Source organism: Coffea eugenioides, chromosome 11, assembly GCF_003713205.1.
Source record: "Coffea eugenioides isolate CCC68of chromosome 11, Ceug_1.0, whole genome shotgun sequence".
NCBI classification, from domain to species: Eukaryota; Viridiplantae; Streptophyta; class Magnoliopsida; order Gentianales; family Rubiaceae; genus Coffea; species Coffea eugenioides.
Genome location: NC_040045.1, coordinates 17970498 through 17990885, shown reverse-complemented (window position 1 = coordinate 17990885; position 20388 = coordinate 17970498). Strand labels below are relative to the sequence as shown.

Genomic DNA, 20388 nt, shown 5'->3' with positions numbered 1-20388 from the left:
AAAGCTACCATTACCTTTATCACTTCTAACATGTCCATTTTAAGTTTCCTTGGCATCTTAAGCCATGTTTCAACATCTACTGGACAATACATACCATTCCTAGCCAAACTGCCCAAGAATTCAGAGAAAGAGGTTTTCTCACTTATTGGGATCCCATTGTCATCGAGTTTAATCTCAATCCGTGGAAGTTCCTTAGGCCGACCCCAAATTTCTTTCATAAATGTAGGGCCTCGGGTTTTCTGATGTACTTCACTTGAATCATTTGTAGTTTCTTTTCCTGTATAAAATAAGAAAAATGTGCAAGTTATGAACATAACAAAATGCACTTCTGGAATTGGTTCAAAACAGTTAGTAATACCTGCATTGTCCGAGTTGCATGACATGAAGGTGGTGTCACTGGAATGTGGACCTCGAGAGTCCTGATTTGGACTTTGTTCAGTTGCTTCATGCCTTGTTCCAAGTGGAGATTGTTGAATTGGAGAGTTCTGGCAGTGCTCATGCGACTTGGAACCTCCATCAGCTTGTTGAGTGACTTGGTCACCTGATTCATGTATTATTCCCAATGTAGAATTCTGAATTGCAGATTGAGGTGCCCGAGCAGCTTCTCCTTGCACTTGTTCAATTACATTTTCATGGCTTGTTCCAAGTGGAGGCTGCTGCCTTGTTTCATGACATGAGGGAGGTTGCTCAATTGGTTCATCTCTCAATCCATTTGCAGCGCGCTTACATTTTCGACCTCTACGGGCCATACCTGCATAATATTTGAGTGAAGAAAGGGACAAATGTAAATGTTTAAAATTTATTGGAGCAAACACTCTACCTATAGTTTCTTTAACTTACAAATGCTATTATAAAGAAGTACTACTTAAACAATAAACTGGCATGACAAGTAACAAATGGCATTCTTCAAGAATAAACCAGGGGAAGACTATGGAGCTGTCAACAGAATAGAGAAACAAATGGGGAATATACGATTCAGTGCAGCAACTAAGTTGCCGATGATCTGAGATATGTAAATTTTCTTTTTTTTTAATACCAATTTTTCTACAAAACTGAGTAGGTAAACTCTGAATTTAAGGATTTGAGGCACTTAAGTAGTTATAATTGAGGGTTGTTTCAACCTCTGCAGCTTAAGGATTTAAGGATAATGTATTCTACCAACAAATACACACACACACCAAACTTAAAGTCTTGTGAGATATATAAACTAAGATTAAATCATTTCCAACCCAACTCAAAGAGTAAAGCTGGTTAAACTTTTCATTTCTTCCTTCTCGGCCAACTCAACTTTTATTCACCTTTGTTGTTTAATTTCTCTCAAAATTCACTAGCTTTTCAGGTCTCAAGTTTACTAAAATGAATCATGAATGACAGGGTCAAGATGTTATATACCAGATTGCCTTAGAGTTTCCAAATACACCATATCAAACCCAACTCATTGTCACTTCAGCGAGCAAACAAAATTCCAGCAATATACCTCCTAAGTTTCATTAACATTTCATCTTTTATTGGATGAAAACACTAAGCACTCAGTATTTATTCTATCCTTGCTTAATCTGGATCAAACAATATGTACCTTCAACACATAATTCCAGCAAAAGCAACCGTAATTCAGTCCTCAGCTAAATGCAGATTTTCAGTAGCTAAACAGTCAAGTACAAGACTGTTTTCCTCCCCCCCCTAACTTCCTTACTTTCCTCCTCCTAACTCAACATGCAGGGAGTAATTATCCGACTAGTTTTGCAAGTAAATATTCTATAAGATCAGAGATAAACATATTCCATGCAATCCTAGCATAATTCTCCATAGAAAATTCAGATAACAAGCTGTAACTCAAGTAACAACTCTCGGTTATCACAGTTTTCTTTTCCCTTCAACTTTTAATCATTTTAAATTTCAGTTCCAGCCACAAATCACACCCACAGGCTCATAACAGACAAAATAAGTATAAAACCAGCATTTTCCAGCAAACTTTATACCAAAATATCCACTCAACTCCAAGAAATTCCATCGGTTAAGCTGGAAAGTGTTATGACAGTCATGCGATTTCCTACTCAAAACTCCAGCCATTAAAATTAGATTTTTCACCATGAATTTCACATGCAATTCCAGATAATGAATATACCACCACCACCCCCCAAAGCAAACACTCTACCTAGAAATGTGCTTCTCAGAAATGGAGAAGATGCTTGTCAGAGATGGGAATCGAATAGCCAAAAAACTAAATCTACCATGCAATGCAAGAACATGTCTACCATGCAATGCAAAATTAGACACAAAATACTGAAATTACCTCAAACTATGGCTTGAATCCCTAACTTCTCGGTTTCCCCAAGCTTCAAGATCTGAACTCCACCCACCACCCAAGCTTTGAAGCCCTAATTTCTGATTTGTTGCCACCAAGCCAACACAACAGTCGAATTAGGGATTTGCCTGGTGCGAGCTCAACCAAGTTACCCAAATGGGTGCGAGTTCATGGACGGCAATTGACTCAAATTGGTGGTGCGAACTTGAAACAGAGAGAGAGGACAAAGGCAGAGGACAACAAGAGAGGGAGAAGATGTCTGAAATAAAGGCGGTACTAATGACGCCAAAGTAAATTAGTCAAGCCTCTTGAATTTTTCAATTTGCCGCGCTACTAATAGCAATTTTTGTGTGCTTGGGCAAAATTTCGTTAAAGCTATATAACAGCTAAAAATCTTGTTACAGCTATATACAATATAATATAACAGCTAAAAATTTTGTTAAAGCTATATAACAACTAAAAATGTAACAAATAAAAATTTTGCAAGAGCTATATACAATATAATATAACAATCAAAAAATTTGTTACAGCTATATAACAACTAAAAATATAACAAATAAAAATTTTGTTAAAGCTATATACAGTGTAATATAACAACTAAAAATATAAAAATAATTAAAAATTCAAGAGAAGCTAACAAAAAACATTCTTTTAATCAAAATGTTTTCGCTTACTCAATTTATTTTATGCTGCTAGCAATTATGTACGGCTTGTAGTCTAACAAGCCATTGGAAGGATCGAATTAGTTTATGAAACAAGAAAATTAACTTGTGAATACATGAAGTTTCCATTGACAAACATTGGGATTAGAATTGATTGAACATAAACATTGAATATATATATATATATTCAATGTTTTCAATTCCAAAGCAATTGCCATTGAACTTTGTGTTAATTAGAAACTTCCTATCACTTACAAGATCTTACTATTGAACTTTTCAATGATTAACCTTAGGCTTACACTTACAATGCATTGATTGAACATAAACATATATATATTCAATGTTTTCAATTCCAAAGCAATTGCCATTGAACTTTGTGTTAATTAGAAGCTTACTATCACTTACAAGATCTTACTATTGAACTTTTCAATGATTAACCTTATGCTTACGCTTACAACACATTGATTGAACATAAACACATATGTATATATATTGAATGTTTTCAATTCCAAAGCAATTGCCATTGAACTTTGTGTTAATTAGAAGCTTACTATCACTTACAAGATCTTAATATTGAACTTTTCAATGATTAACCTTAGGTTTACACTTACAACGCATTGATTGAACATAAACATATAGTATGATCGGTTTGATCGATTCGATCGTGCTTGATCGGTTCGATCGTGTCTCCTTTTCACTTTGAAGGATAATCTAAAATTGTGACTAAACCGATTAAATTCGATCAAAGATCAGTTGGACTAGAAAGCTCTATCGGAATTAACTTTTTGTATTGTTATTGGTTTAAAAAATAATTTTTTCATGGTATTAAAAAATTATTTAAGAAATTTATAGATTAAAGTTTCAAAATATTTCTATTGATCAAAAATTAGACCTCGGCTTATTGGGAAAAAGAATTGGCCATAATATAATGATTCACAAATGTAATATTACAGCTTACAATTAATGGAATTGCTTATAAAATAATGACCAGTATTTATCCAGCCCATTGGGCTCTTAAAATGAGTAATGGGTTCCTTGGAAAGTTGGATAGTTTTATGTTTGGTCTGAAATGATTTGCACATTCCGTACGTTGCCAATTGTTCTCCCCAAATCATAGCCTCGATTGCCAATTGTTGTCATGCCATTAAAAGAAAAATCATTCCAATACCATTTTTATGAATAAGACTGACGATTACTAACCAAGACTAGAAATCCAAAAACTGGACCATGGGAGTATCAATGAAAGAAAGGCCTTAAAGAGGCAAATTAATACACTAGTTTTAACTAATAACACCAAGTCTTTTATCACATCTGTCAGAAGGCTTAACATGACAAAAAACTAAGAATGTCGGTCATATTAGTAAAATACAAAAAAAAAATGCAAAACCCATCGACAAAAGGAAATAAAGCCTAGGCCTAGCAATTGAAACAGAGAAGAATAGGGCCAGTAAGCTTCAAAGCTATAAAAGATTCTAAATCAAATTATATTGGGACAAATCAACTTCAATCCCAAGTCCATTCTTACGAACCCAACTAATTTCCTCATTTTCATTCTCAACAACAGGATTGCCAACATCACTTTGCAAATATGTCTCAACATCCATAGTTGTGCCCATGTTATATCCAGCTCTTGCAGTGGTAGAGATAACCACTTGCCAATCCTTATCAGTTGGATCTTCCACATAAAAAATCTGTGATGCATGTGAAGCGAGTATAAATGGCTCAACATGAGGCCTCACGTTTGCAAAATTGACTAAAGTAAACCCATCAGCATCTTGTTTAATTCTCGAACCATTTGATATCCAATCACATTCGAATAACACCACCCGACGACCTCCGTAAATTAATTCAATCATTTTTTTCAAGACGCCGAAGTAAACTAGTTCACTCAAAACTGGATTTTGATCCCTTATACTTGCAAAATTGGATGTTGTTGCATTGACTGTAACACCACTATTCTGCGTTTTTCTTTTCTTCTCAACTTCTTTGGTGTGAAACCGAAATCCATTAACAACAAACCTGTCATGTTGGATTCCAACAACATCTGGACCTTTAGCAAGGAACCTCAACTCTCTCAACACCGAAACATTTTGAGGAAGTTCTAACTTGTCAATCTGTAAAAAAAAAAAGAGTAAATAAATAAATAAAAAAAAGATGAAACTATATTTGAAGTCCTACAATTCAAATTGTACTTAATATTCAGAATTTTACTTACATGTTCAGCAAACCAACATGCAAAATTTTCGCTGTGCAAGCGCTCTTTTAGATGCTGTGGAATTTGAGGATGTCATTCTTCTATCAATATACGATGCTGCCTAGAAGTACATGAGTCAAAATTGTAATCATGCATTGAATTCTACAATAAAATTTTAATGCATCAAGTTGTAGTTGAACTTACTCTATATAAGGTGTGACAGCATCACAGTTAAATAAAATATACTGATGTGCTTTACTCAAGATATGAGCATCAAAGACTGTTGGCTTGCCCCTCCCCAAAGGATGTCCTGATTCAGAGAATATATCTAAACCATCTTCAATTTCCTTATGTACTTCTTCATTTCTGCTTGGACGATTGAATTTTGTCTCAACATAGTCCGCAAGATACAATGAGCAAAAGTTAATGCATTCTTCTGCCAAGTAGCCTTGAGCAATCGAACCTTCAGGCCTACTTTTATTTCGAACATAAGATTTTAATGTTCCTAAGTACCTAAAGTATCATCATTCCAACCTCTCTAATTAGTTCCACAAATCAAAGAAAGCAAAAAAGGAATAAACATTTAAGGCATAATGAGAATTACAAGCAGTACCTCTCTATAGGATACATCCAACGATAATACACCGGCCCACCTAATTTCACTTCAGTTGCCAAATGAACAACTAAATGCACCATGACATCGAAGAAGGTTGGTGGGAAGCATTTCTCAAGATCGCAGAGTATGACGGCAATTTCACTTTCCAAACGAACCACATCTTGAGGACAAATAACTTTAGAACAAAGCTGCCTGAAGTATCTACTCAATCGAATCAAAGGATAGCGCACTGATTTTGGCAAAGTCTTTTTCAAAGCTATAGGCATCAATTGCTGCATTAGGATATGATTATCATGACTTTTAAGCCCTGAAATTCTTGGTGATTTTACTCGAACGCATCTTGAGACATTAGCTGCATAACCATCTGGAACTTTCACTTTTTTAGCACATTGCAAAACATAGTTTTCTGTTTTTTATCCATTGCAAAGGAAGATGGAGGTAAGTACACCTTTCCAGGTTCTGTCTCAATGGGATGCAGCTCTTTTCTTATTCCCATTTCTCTCAAATCACGGCGGGAATTATAATGGTCCTTTGCTTTATCCTCAATATCCAGCAATGTCCCCCAAATATTTTCACAAACATTCTTCTCAATGTGCATGAAGTCAAGATTGTGTCTTAAGACATTATCTTTCCAATATGGCAAGTCAAAGAAAATACTCCTCTTTTTCCAATTGAAAGGCAGCTTCGGATTACCTTTCACAAGTTTTCCAAATTTAATTTGCAAGTCTCCCAATTCACTCACAATCATATCCCCGGTTTGCAATGGTGGTCGCTTTCCATGTTCTTCGGTGCCATCAAAGAATTGGGCTTGCTTTCTAAATTTATGCTTACTATCTAAGAATCTCCGATGACCATATAGCAATATTTGAAACTATGAGTCAACCGTCGTGCATGAGTGAACTTGTGACAAACAGGACAAGCATATTCACCTTTAGTGCTCCAGCCAGATAACATTGCATATCCAGGGAAATCACTAATGGTCCACAACAGAGCTGCATGCAATTGAAAATTTTCTTTTTGGGATGCATCATAAGTTTGAATGCCAAAATCCCACAATTCGGTCAATTCTTTAACTAGAGGCTGTAGATAAACATCAATATTATTCCCAGGAGAGGATGGTCCGGGTATTAACAAGGACAACATGAAGTACGGTTGCTTCATACACATCCACGGAGGTAAGTTATATGGTATTAAAACTACAGGCCAAGTACTGTGTGTAGAACTCATGTTGTTGAATGGATTAAACCCGTCAGATGCCAACCCCAATCTAACATTTCGACAATCCTTAGCAAATTCTGGATGTAGATGGTCAAAAGTTTGCCAAGCTGGAGAATCAGCTGGATGTCTCATACAACCATCTTTTGTACGTTTTTCCTCATGCCATCTCATTTGAGATGCAATTTTAGAAGACATAAATAGTCTTTGTAATCTAGGTTTTAAGGGAAAATGCCACAACACTTTTTGAGGAATTTTCCTTTTTTCCCCAGTTGGATCATTTTCTGAAGCAACCCACCTAAGCTCGTTACATGTTTCGCATGAAGTCCTTTTCTCAGCACTACCCCAATAAAGAGAACAATCATTAGGACATGCATCGATCTTTTCATAACCCAACCCCAATGTATTCATCAATTTCTCAGCCTTATAGTAAGAAGACGGCAAATTAGTCATGGCCTCTGGAAATGCTTCTCTCAACAGCTCAACAAGCATATTAAAAATCTTGTTACTCATCTTACCCAGGCATTTTAGGTGAAGCAAACGAATAATGAAAGACAATTTCGAGAAATTTTTGCAACCACTGTACAAATCCTGTTGAGAATCATCAATCAATTTGTAAAATTTTTCAGCCTCTGAAACAGGAATGTCCCCTTCTCTATTCAATTCATTTGTTCCATGTGGTATCCCAAATACATCATGGACCAAGTCTTGCATGTCATTAGTCCCATTTGAAACCCCAATTGATGTATTTTCAGAATTAGATGTGGCTTCATTGTAGTTTGAAAGTTCTCCATGTGCTATCCAATTATTATAACCCTTGATAAATCCTACCACTTTCAAATGATCATATGCTTCCATTTTTGTCACACAAACACCCATGCCGCAATCTTTGCAAGGACACAAAATCTTTCCGTCACAACTTGATCTAGAAAATGCAAAGTTTAGAAACATTTGAAGTCCTGTCTCGTACTTTTCACTTGTTCTTGGAAAATCCATCCATCTTTTATCCATACTTTGAATATAAATAAATATCCTCCAACAAGCTTCCAAGAGCATGCAAACAACAACTACACATTAGTACTTAGAAAACTAGACAAATCCCATAAAATCATTGAGAATAAGAAGCGCCCTGATTTTTTAAACTCAGGCCATGGCTTACAAGTCCCTAATTTCAAGTTCAAGAATTTACAGTCTACTAAATAAAGCAGCCCAGCAAATAAAGGAAATCAACAAAATGCAAAATTTCTCAACAATCTGTAAAAACAGAATTTGCAAGCAAGCGGATAGAAATTTTATTTACCTAATACCAGAACAAAGCCCTTCGTACCAACTCCTGCACTCGCGTCTTCGCAAAACTCCTAACTTCAATCTGAAATGTCAAAGGTTAAACAAACACATGAGCATGAAGACTAAAGGTGAAATTCAAGAATCTTACTAAATTTCCATCAAAGTATAGATACATCTCTGGTGTGTAGTGAAATGTGAAAGAAAGAAGAGAATCTATCTAGCTTTTTATTTTATACTCATAATTTTTTTTTGGTCCCAGGAGTACAATTTCATGCACATAATCATAAAAATCAAGTCAACTGTGGGAGCAGAAAAGGAAATTAAACATTCTCCTCATTGTTGATTCATTCCCTAATCAGCTGACTACATACAAGAAATAGAAGTCATGAAAACTTTGCCCAGCTCTTCCTCTTGATTATTGAGTGGAGTGCAAAATTTTTAGGACTTCTGGATTGAGGACTTTCCCGTATCAAAATTTGAAATTATCCTTCAGGTAACATCAATGAACATTACTGGAGGTAAAGAGAGAAGCAGGAAGAAACAGAGCTATGCCATTACTGGAATGCAGAAGCTCAAGCTATTTGTAGCAAAATGGAGCTATCGATTTCTATATGCAATGCACATTGGCTGCTAAGAGAAACCGTTAATGCACTTTGAACACCACAGAAAAGAAAATCATTTGGATGATAGGAAGAAAGAAACTTACAATTAAACATAAGAGAATGCATGCAGCAGCCCCAGGGAACAAAGCGTACCAAAAGTTGAGGCGATGCAGTTTAGGAGCATCAATGAACAACAGAGGTAAGCCGGCAGCTGCCATTAGTACATATGATGTCCCATTTTAGTACAAGAACAAGATTTGGCAGGCAAAGGCTACTGAGATTCATGAGTGTTTAGTTAGATACCAGGTGGATGTACTGCACGAGTGCAGATCATGAATGCTATGTCATCCTGAACTGGGAGGGGTGGAAGTTCAACAAGAAAATGGATAGGGGAAGAAAAAAAAGAAAAAAGACTAAAAAATACAATACAGTTTTACAACTATGTTTCATATATTAACATTAAAAGAGATTCACAGAAAAAAATGAAAAACAGGGGGGAATTGACATTTTATCGAACAGGTTATGGGCAACAGCTTCATTGTGTTTACCACTTCAATTTTGGAACAAGATATGCGCGCCTGAAGTATCTTCCCGCTTTCCCAATGTAGAGCTCCGTTCTTCAGCTTTTACTTCCTGCCTGCCCTTCCAGATGTCTTAGCCGAGGGATTTAAAGTTGAGGTTAGAAAAGATGAAGATGGTTGTTTGCGGAGATAGCTTCGATTGCTACCAACATTCTGGACTGGCCGAGAATGCTTGTATGCTGAGAGGTGAGAGAGATGAGAAGAAGAAAATTTTCACCAAGTCCTTTTGCCGGCAAAATGAAAACTTCACAGTACTTCAGCAAGTGTTTTGGAGCCAAAATAAAACGATGTCGTTTTCTGTGTTTTTTCTTCTTTTTTTTTTGGTTCATCTCACACTTTCCAGAGTGTCATCATAGGTAGTCTAAAGGCACATTATTATTTGTATATCATGATAAAATAAAAAAATTATAGTACATATTATTGAATTTATTAATAAGTGTCATGATATGTTTACTATAATGGCAGAAACCAGCAAATGTCCTTATAGACATGTCAGGAAAGGTCATTTTTGTTGTAGTGAATTGAAAGTTGAATGATACCAATTATCAATAGTGGTCAAAAGCTATTAAGATTTATCTGACAGGCTTAGGAAAGCAACGTTATCTCACAGATGACTCTCCTACGGAGGACAGCAAGAAACTAAGGTGGATTTAAGAGGATGTCCAAATTCTTGGAGCAATATGGAATTCTATGGAGCCACGAATTACTTACATGTGTTCTCATTGTGAGACAACAAAAGAAGTTTGGGATTATGTCCGGTTATTATATTGCAGTAATCTCTCACGGATGTATGATATTTCTTTGGAGTATTTTCAGTCGCAACAAGATAACAAGACAGTAATTGAATACTTTGCTGATCTTAAGCGAGTTTCAGAAGAATTAAATGCTGTAATGCCTCTCTCAAGTGATATCACGGTTATGCAGAGGCAAAGAGAACAAATGCTTGTGCTCAAATTCCTGGCAGGTCTCAAACCAGAATTTGAACCAATCAAATCTCAAATTTTAGCAGGTGAACAATTACCATCCTTTACAGAGGCATATGCTCGGGTCTTACGTTCTGCATCTAAGGACAATGCACAGGGTGACGGTGCTCTAATTAATGACAAATCTACTTTAATTGCTAACAACAATCGGACAGAGCAACTTAATTTTGGACGTGGCTCTCGTGGAAGAAGAAATAGAGGAGGTCGTGGGGGTCGTGGAGGTCGAGGCACCCGTGAGTGCAATCATTGTGGTTTAAAGAATCACACTCGTGATACTTGTTGGGATTTAAATGGAAAACCACCTCGGTTTGTTAATACGGTTATCACTGACCAAACTGAATCAAGTTCTTTAGCACAAGGGTCCCAGAAGACTGTTACCATATTTGAGGAAGATTATGTCAAATTTCTGCAGTACCAAACTGCAAATCACGCATCTCTTCCCTCTACTTCTTTAGCACAAAAAAGTAATGCTATGGCTTGTCTCTCCATATCATCTAATTTTTACTCATGGATCATTGATTCCGGAGCTACTGATCATATGTCAGGTACCTCTAGAAATTTTTCTAATTTTCAAGAGTCTACTTCCTTCTCTCATGTTATTTTAGCTGATGGATCTACAACTAAAGTTAAAGGACTAGGCACTGTAGAAATTAACTCATCTCTTTCGCTGCCTTCTGTTCTTTACGTTCCCAGTTTGCCTTTTAATCTAATGTCCGTTAGTAAGCTTACTAAATCTCTACAGTGTTCAGTTATTTTTTCTCCTGATTCTGTTGTCATTCAGAATTTGAAGACAAAGAGGACGATTGGTGGAGGACATGAGCATAATGGTCTTTATTTTCTCAACTCTAATGGTCCGATTGCTTTCCCTGCTATTGTTTCTCCTCTTGAAATTCACTGTCGTTTGGGTAATCGGTTTCTACAAAATTTGAAGAAGTTGGTCCCTACCTTGAGTCAGTTGTCTTCATTAGAATGTGAGTCTTGTCAATTAGGAAAGCATCATCGTGTTTCTTTTGCCCCTAGGGTCAATAAACGGGTTTCAGAACCCTTTTTGTTAGTTCATTCTGATGTTTGGGGTTCTAGTCGAGTCACTTCAAAGTTAGGTTTTAAATATTTTGTAATCTTTGTTGATGATTTTTCTGAGTTACATGGTTATATTTAATGAAAGATCATTAAGAACTATATTTCATTTTTTGTGCGTTTGTTACAGAAATAAAGACTCAATTTGGCGTGCCTGTATGTATACTTCGCAGTGATAATGCGAAAGAATATTTGTTCACTCCTTTTGATACCTTTATGACTAAATCCGGTATTCTTCATTAGTTCTCTTGTCCTCACACTCCACAACAGAATGGAGTTGTTGAAAGAAAAATTGGACATTTAGTCTGTGAGGACCCAAAAAATTTCTTATTTTTATCGAATATTAATGGTTTAATTAAGTATTTATCCACCTGTTTTCTCCAAATAATTTATTACGACCATTTTAAATCCATTCGTATGGAATAATGTCTTCATTATGCTTTTAAAACGTCCCGTTAACAACTTCAATTTTTTGAGGATTGTTTAAGTGAGAAATAATGAACACGAGTGTTTCAAGGTGATATTATATTCGAGAGTATGATTATCTTGGAGAAATTAAGAACGGACAATAGCAGATTAAGAAAAGTTAATCGAGAATTAAAATTGAATAAGTTCTAAGTGAGCATATACTACTCACGCATGGATAGTTTTCCAAAAGACGCATGGATACAAATTTATTGAAAATTTGAGGAGTTAATACTCGACTCATGTGAGGACTCGTAAAACTCTTATTAAAACCCTATTTTGAACTTATTTAATTATTTACTTGTTCATTTATTCCGAGTATTATTTTAGACCTATTGAACCTAATTACGTGGAAATATAGCTTCGTTATATTTTTAAAGTGACTTGTTTCAAGAATTAATTTTCGGGAGCGCGTTTAGTGAGAACAGTGAATAGTGCTTGGAATTTTTACCCGATTGAGAGTACAATAGGCTTGGAATATTAAAAATTTATAAAATTGACCTAAATTAGATAATTTAATGTGTAAATACTCAAGTGATAGTTATTAGTATTATCATTGTAAGAATTTCTCGGAAGTTTCGTGTTATCGCGCTTAAATTGGAGATACGCGTTGTCAAACGCGTGATTTTAATTGAGGGACTTTAGACCCTTATTTTGGGATAATTAAGAGTGAATAATATTTATATGAACATAAGTGCATTAGAGGGTTAGTGCACTAGTGAAACAAACGCGAGAGGAATCGAGCACGAAACGCGCGCGAGTGCGCACGGTAGTAGAGTTGACTTTTGCATCAACATGGGCCACACAAATGAAGCTTCCTTAGGAAGCTAAATTTGATCAAAATTTCTCTCTCCTCACCCCTCATTTGGCCGGCCATTGAGCTCAACAAGAACACCAAGTTCTTCCAAATTTTCCTTCACAAAAAATCATCATCAAACCATCACCAAATCCTATCAAAATTTAACCACACTTAGCTCTACACTAGAAGATCATCTTAAGCTGCAAAAGGGAGCTGAAAAGCCATGATTTTCTGGAGCAAAGAGTGACCGAAATTCTGCTCTTGAACCTCCAACCAAGTGAGTGATGATCCAACCTTAGAAACTTGTCATTTGGAGGTTATCTTACCTAATTAAGTTCATTTATGCCGTTGGTTAGCTTGTTTATGGTGTAAAATGAAATGGGTGGGCTCTATGAACTCCCACCTTTATCTTGGGGGCTGATCTCATGCTTGGTGATGGATTTAATGTTGGTTTAGTGCTCAAAATGGTAGATTAATGGTGCATAACTAGTAGAAACTTCAAGGAGTGCAAGAATGCAAAAGTTCTGATTCTGCCCCTGCTTTGAACGTACCTATTTTTGTAGAATTTTGAGGGTTTAATGGCTTTTATATGATGTTTATATGTTGTATAGATGGTGTATAAAATTTCATTGAAAAATATTGAGGTTTGGTTGGTCAAATGAATTATTTTCGTAAAGCTAGTGAATCTGGAAACTGTTCCCGTAATGCTCAGACCAGCTTTCTTGTTTCATCCATAACTCTGTGCTCCGAGGTTGAAATCGAGTGCCGTCAGTGGCATTTGAAACTAGACATTCCCACCTTTCCGACGGTATAAAATGCACGTTCTGGTTCCATATATGTGACCCGAACCAACCATTTAAAGTCGGCTGTCCTGTTCCTCTATTTTCCTGGAACGAAATGCCGAGGCTGCAACTTGTGGCTCGAATTCGAGCTAGTTGTGTGCCGAATTTCAAAATATTTTCTTCTGTGAAATTATAGCTCTATGAATTTTTTTTCCAACACCATAAACCATGCTCAATTCTGAGTTAAGTTGAGTGATTTGTGATCAAAATACGGAACTTGCCCTGCTCTTGAAAACCCTAACTTTTGGACAGATTTGATGCAAGGCTTGGTGTAGACTTGCTAATTGAATTTTTGGGTGTTAAACACTTACCAAATGTATCATGAATGTTCCTTAGGCTTTGCCTACACTAATGAACTATGTTTGGAGGATTTTCCTTGACCAAATGTTTGGAATGGAAAACAAAAGGCTCAAGGCAGTTTTGTCTTAGGATTTTCGAAACTTTGGTTGTTTGAGTGACTACCTTCCCGAAGGTATTTTTCCATGAAATTTGATAGAGAGATACTATTTATATAGGAGTATTATACTGCCAAATTTTGTACCAATCCAAGTCCATTTCGATACCTAACTAAAGTGCCAAAGTTGGAAGCTCAAATCTGGAAATTTGTTCACCAGTTTTGAATTTTTTCCTAACTTTGAGCTACCGTATCTCGATGCTCGAAACTCTGATTCTTGATCCATTTTTTTTGTTAAAAACATTACTTGCAACTCTAATTGAGTTATAGATTTCAGAGGCTAGCTCGTAACGTGTGAATTTTGCCGAATTTTCAAAGTTAGCGAAAAACCAACCCCAACACAACCTTAAGTACCCTGAAACAGTAACTTTGAGCCCATTTTTGAATGTCTTCTATTTAGAATCATGGAAAAGTGTCTTCTAAAAACTTTTAGTACTTTCAAAGAGGTTTCCAACGGTACCAAGTTTTCCAATTTTTGACATGTAAAATGTGAGATACGATTTTTCAAAATATCGTATCAAAACTGAAAATTTTTCGAATTCCAAAGGAAGGGAGTTTTCAAGTACTCCTTATTCCTTCGATATAACTTGAACATTTTATACTTGATTTTCCAAAATGAAAACTCGATCGTTCTTGTACTTTAAGAAACTCTAATTGAACCTCGATTTACGAGTAACTGAGGTTCATTTTCATGAAATTTTCTTAGATTGTACTAACATATAATCTTCCTTGATAATTGGGGCACGTGAATGATAATACATTATATTTTGCTCAGGTGCACTCGAGGACCTTCAAGAGAATCCTACAGTGAACACTTGAATTTCCAGAAAATATTTTTTCTTGATTTGCTCGGTGAGTGTCAAGTGTATGGCTACTTGAACTCTATGGACTTGATTCATGCTTGACTTACCTGATTACATGCTTAGCCTACTTGGTTTTGAAAAATAGAGTCGAGTGTGTATTTTATCGCACTCATTCTCATTTGAAACAAATGACTCATACTTAATATGTTTTGCCTGGTTTACATGACCTGAAATACATGCTTAAACCTGTCGAATGCTTTATTACATGACATGGTATGCTATAGCTGCATACGTCGTTGGAGTGAATCTCCTCGACACTTACATGATACATGGGGGACGCCCAAACTCATAGGCCGACCTTGGAACTCGAGCCGGCATGGGCTTGGTCGGGTACCTTGGTGAGCCATGAGAATCACATGATAAGTTTGATCTATTTGAGAGATCTTACTTGGCATACTCGTGGAGTATAGCCTTATAAATGTCGTGCGGGCCCGAAGCGGTGTAGGGTGGACGGATGAGAAGTAAGTGGTGATCTACAGTTTGGAAATATCAGCCCGGTTGACGGACAGTCATCACGGGAAGATATACGAATGAACTGGCAAAACAAGTGGAACTTAGCTCCTGAGAGCTACTATATTCTTGAATTGTTTCTGCTTACTTTCACTGGCTTTATTAATTACTTGTAATTATCTCTTGGACTGTTATTTGGGACTGTTATCTGGACTACGTGCTTGCATGTGTGTTCTTGGCCTCACGAGCGTTTTGCTCACCCTGTAGATTTGTTTTCCTTAACAGGATTTGACTTGGAGAAATGTTGGAGAAACCCCTCTTGGCGTACTCTTATTTTTAGGGTTTCCGTTGCATTTTGGGGCTAGACTTGTGATTGATGTATATTTTGAATATTGATATATTTCGAGATCCCGATGTAATGATTGGGCAGATGTTGAATATTGATAAGCTTGAATGCTTACGCACTGATTGTATTTATGATATTTAATCGTAACGTCTAGTATTGTATTAAGTTTGGACGGAAATTGCTTGAATCCTGGCGAAAGTTGGGCAGGCGTCCCGCGGATACCCTTTGGTTCGCCTTAGGGAGAAGTGGGGGCGTCACATAATCGAAGTTGTTCGAACACTTTTGTTGCATATGAATGTGCCCAAACAATTTTGGAGTGATGCAGTTTTAACTGCATGTTATTTAATTAATCGCATGCCATCCGATATTCTTGGAGGCCAACTATCTCACTCCATTCTTTTTCCTCAGGACCCTATATTTAAATTACCTCCTCGTATTTTTGGTTGTGTGTGTTTTGTTCATCAGTTTGCTCCCGGAGTGGATAAATTAGATTCTCGTGCCATTAAATGTATTTTCTTAGGATACGCATGAGCGCAAAAGGGGTATAGATGTTACAGTTCAGTTTTAAATCATTTTTTCACTTGTGCTGATGTTACTTTCTTTGAATCCACTCCCTATTTTATGAAGCAAGATATGTCTTGTGATTTAGACTAGTGTTCCTCTTTTTCTCCTCCTGTTTTACCAGTTCCTTCATCTTTATTACCTGAGTTATCGAGTTCACCAGATTTCACCACTCGATTATCTCGTCCTAATTTTCAAGTTTATTCTCGTCGTTCCATGGTTGAAAAAGCTCCTGATATGCTACGCACTTCACCAATTAACTTTCAATCTTCAAATCCAGGTATGACGCCCTCCTGCGAGTCAGATCTTTCTATTGCTTTACGTAAAGGTAAGAGACATTGTGCTTCTCATTCTATTTCTAATTTTGTCTCTTATTCTCGTCTCTCTCTGTCATATTCTTCTTTTGTTGCATCTCTTGATTCGGTATCCATTCCTAAGTCTATTACCCATACTGTCAATGATCCTGGTTGGAGGTTAGCTATGCAGGAAGAGATGCTTACTTTGGAGAAAAATGGTACTTGGTATCTTGTCCCTCTTCCGTCTGGTAAATCGGTTGTTGGTTGTAAATGGGTGTACACTATAAAAGTACAATCTAATGGTTCTATTGATAGATTGAAGGCTCGTCTGGTAGCTAAAGGATTTGCTCAGGTGTATGGAATCGATTACTTCGAAACATTTTCTTCTGTTGCAAAGATTACCTCTGTTCGTCTTCTTATCTCTTTGGCAGCAACTTATAATTGGCCATTGCATCAGTTGGATATGAAAAATGCATTTCTGCATGGAGATTTGGAAGAAGAGGTATATATGGAACAACCTCCTGGATTTGTTGTTCAGGGGGAGAATCAGCGGTTGGTTTGTCGTTTGAAAAAATTCTTATATGGATTGAAACAGTCTCCAAGGGCTTGGTTTGGTCGGTTTAGTAGTGTTGTCATGGAGTTCGGTCTGACAAGATGTGGTGTAGATCACTCTGTATTTTATCGGCATTCTAATGCTGGTAAAATTTTATTGGTTGTCTATATGGATGATATTGTGATTACAGGTGATGATATTGTGGGGATCCAGAAACTTAAATCCAATCTGCAGGCAAACTTTCAGACAAAGGATTTAGGTCATCTACAGTATTTTTTGGGTATTGAGGTAACTCGATCTAAATATGAGATTTATTTATGTCAAAGAAAATATATACTCGATATGTTGAGTGAAGTTGGGATGTTAGGTTGTTGACCTGTGGATACTCCTATGGATCCCAATGTGAAATTAGCAAGAGATCAAGGTGCATTACTTGATGATCTTAAGCAATATCGAAGACTTGTGGGTAAATTAAATTATCTCACTGTAACGAGACCTGACATTTCGTTTGTAGTGAGTGTTGTGAGTCAATTTCTTGATACCTCTCGTACTAGTCATTGGGATGCTGTTATACGGATTCTCAGATATCTTAAGAGTGCTCTTGGAAAAGGGTTGTTGTATCAAAATCATGGACACACTGATATTGAAAGATATAGTGATGCAGATTGGGCTGGTTCTGCCTCAGATCGAAGATCGACCATAGGATATTGTGTGTTTGTTGGTGGTAATTTAGTGTCGTGGAAGAGTAAGAAACAAACAGTTGTATCCAGATTAAGTGCAGAATCTGAATACCGTACTATGGCTCACACTGTGTGTGAGTTGGTTTGGTTGAAAAGCATGTTACTTGAACTTGGGTTTGAGCATAAACAGCCTATGAATTTAGTGTGTGATAATCAGGCGGCTGTCCATATTGCGTCTAATCTAGTGTTTCATGAAAGGACAAAACACATTGAAGTTGATTGTCACTTCATTCGAGAGAAATTGCTTGACGGAGTCATCAAGACATCTCATGTACCATCTGTAGATCAATTGGCTGATTTGTTTACCAAGAGTTTAGAGAGCTCTAGGGTAAAATACATTTGTGACAAGTTGGATGCTTATGATATATATGCTCCAACTTGAGGGGGAGTGTTAGGAGAATATCAGTATTCTTGTAGATAATAAGTTAGTAAGGGTATTCTTGTAAATAGTTGGTTAGGTTTGTACTCCTATAAATACTAGTTGGTCACTCATAATACGGTGACTAGATGTTTTCCTCCCAAGATACCTATTTACACATACTACTAAAGGGACCAGGCAGAGGGTGCGACATGAACTCTAAGACTTCTCCAATCGCAGAGGCATTGTCAGCGGGAAGAACAACATCTGTGGTTCCCAACGGCTGAGAATGCATAGAAGTTGGATCCTCACTACGACATGGTATGCGATGAGTATTTGGGAACGACACACCAGATTCCACATAGCCTAATGGAACTTTACGAACGCGCGCAGCTAAAGTTTTTTCAGCTTTCTTTGCTACTCTAGATTCTCTTCGAGAGCGCAAAAGTTCCGCTTTCTTCAGAGGTGGCATTTCTGAGTATTTTTTGAGCCGCATAGCATTCTTATCCATATGATGACTACATACTTTAGCAAGGGAAAGAAAGTCTGACATACACTTCTAATGCACCTCTATAAGGCCGACAAAATAAGCACAAAGGAGGCAAAAGTTTAAGGAAAATTGTAACACAAAGAAATGGCATAACAGAGTCATGAGGCATGCACCAAACGGCTCTGCTCCAAAAAGAAACAGAGGAAAGAAAAGGTAAAGCACAGGTCTTACACAGAACCATGAAATCGAGCAGATAAGCATAAAGCAGACAAAAGGCTGAACAAAACTTGCAACATAAAAAAATGCTTTAACAAAAGCATGGAACAAATGTTTATTGGCCAGGAGCAAGCTAACAGGTAAAGCAAAAAAGGTAAGCATATATAGAAGGGAGGATAAGCGATGTCACCTTAACCTTAGATGCATATAACAAGCCTCTATCAGCTAATAGTAGAGCAGCAGAAAATAGGACAGAACCTGCTTCTGTACCCAATAAAACAACGAGAGGGAAAAAGGTTAAGAAGATACAATGGCAAAGAGTAAATGTGCTATAAAAGGCAGCAGAGAACAAAGGGGAAAAAAATAGAAGGAAATCAAGAGGAAAAGGGTAAAAAGTATCAAACAGAAGGTGGGGAAAGCTAACTTGTATGCATTAAGAATTGTAGAACAAAAGGGATTAAAAAAACAGGGAAGTAAGAACCACTGACAGGAGGGAAATGGAACACAAAGTTGAAAAGCTGTGGGAAGGAATGCAAAGGAAAAAAAAAAAGAAAAAAGAAGAAGCAAGAATGAGGCGCAAAGCAAAGCAAACAGCCAATGCAACGGTAACAGCTAATCAGGCCATAAGATTTAGGGTAAAAAACCAAATAAACATGACAGTGCAAACAACAGACTCACAAGGAGTTAAGAGTAAACAATAACAGCGGAATTAAATTCGACAAAAGAAGGTAGCAAGACAGCAACTTTGAGAAAGAAAATAGGAAGAGGGAAAAAAGAAACGCGATTAAAAGGTAGCAGATAGAAGCAAGCAGTTGGAGAGGAAGAAAAAAAAATGAAAATGAGGCATAGTTACCGCGGACCATGATGAGGATATCTGGAAAAGGCGGCACCAGAAGCATAGAAACCTCTACATACATGGAGAAACAAAGAGGTTTCAGTCCTTTCAATCAAAGGGAAAGAGCAAAAAGTCTATTTTTGGCAGCTCTCTAAACCAGAGCTAAAACTTCTTCTCACAAGAGAACGAAAACAAGAAAGAAGCTCAGCAGTATACAACGGTGTAGTTGATTTTAAAAGAAGAGCAAAATCGTAAAATCATGCAAAAGTACATTGAGTCCATCGCCTAACACTTGTCATCAATCAAACCATCACCAACCCTCATAAACTTACTCAACTGGTTATCTGCTGACTAGAGAAATGATGGTCGCTGGAAACAACTTTAATCATCAAAAAAACCAAAGGACCAAAGGTCCTCATTCTCGGACAAACGACAACAAAAATCCCACTTCTTCTCCGGGGAAAAGCACGCGGCTCGCACGTGAATGACGATCACCCTCCAGCCAATAAAACACAGCCACATCAACACAACAACCATCATTCGTACTTTTACTATATAAGTAGAAGACCGGTTCATGATTGGATCGATCGAACCGACC

At 36.9% G+C, this 20388-nt stretch overlaps 1 protein-coding gene across 1 annotated transcript; it reads right to left on the bottom strand.

The window, feature by feature from the left end:
* Window positions 1-6150: 6150 nt before the first annotated feature.
* LOC113752018 lies at window positions 6151-7871 on the bottom strand. The gene is made up of 2 exons (XM_027296160.1): window positions 6707-7871; window positions 6151-6611 (listed from the first exon to the last, which is right to left on the bottom strand). The coding sequence occupies exons 1-2, from the start codon at window positions 7869-7871 to the stop codon at window positions 6151-6153; spliced, it is 1626 nt and encodes a 541-aa protein (XP_027151961.1).
* Between the last annotated feature and the right edge of the window lie 12517 nt (window positions 7872-20388).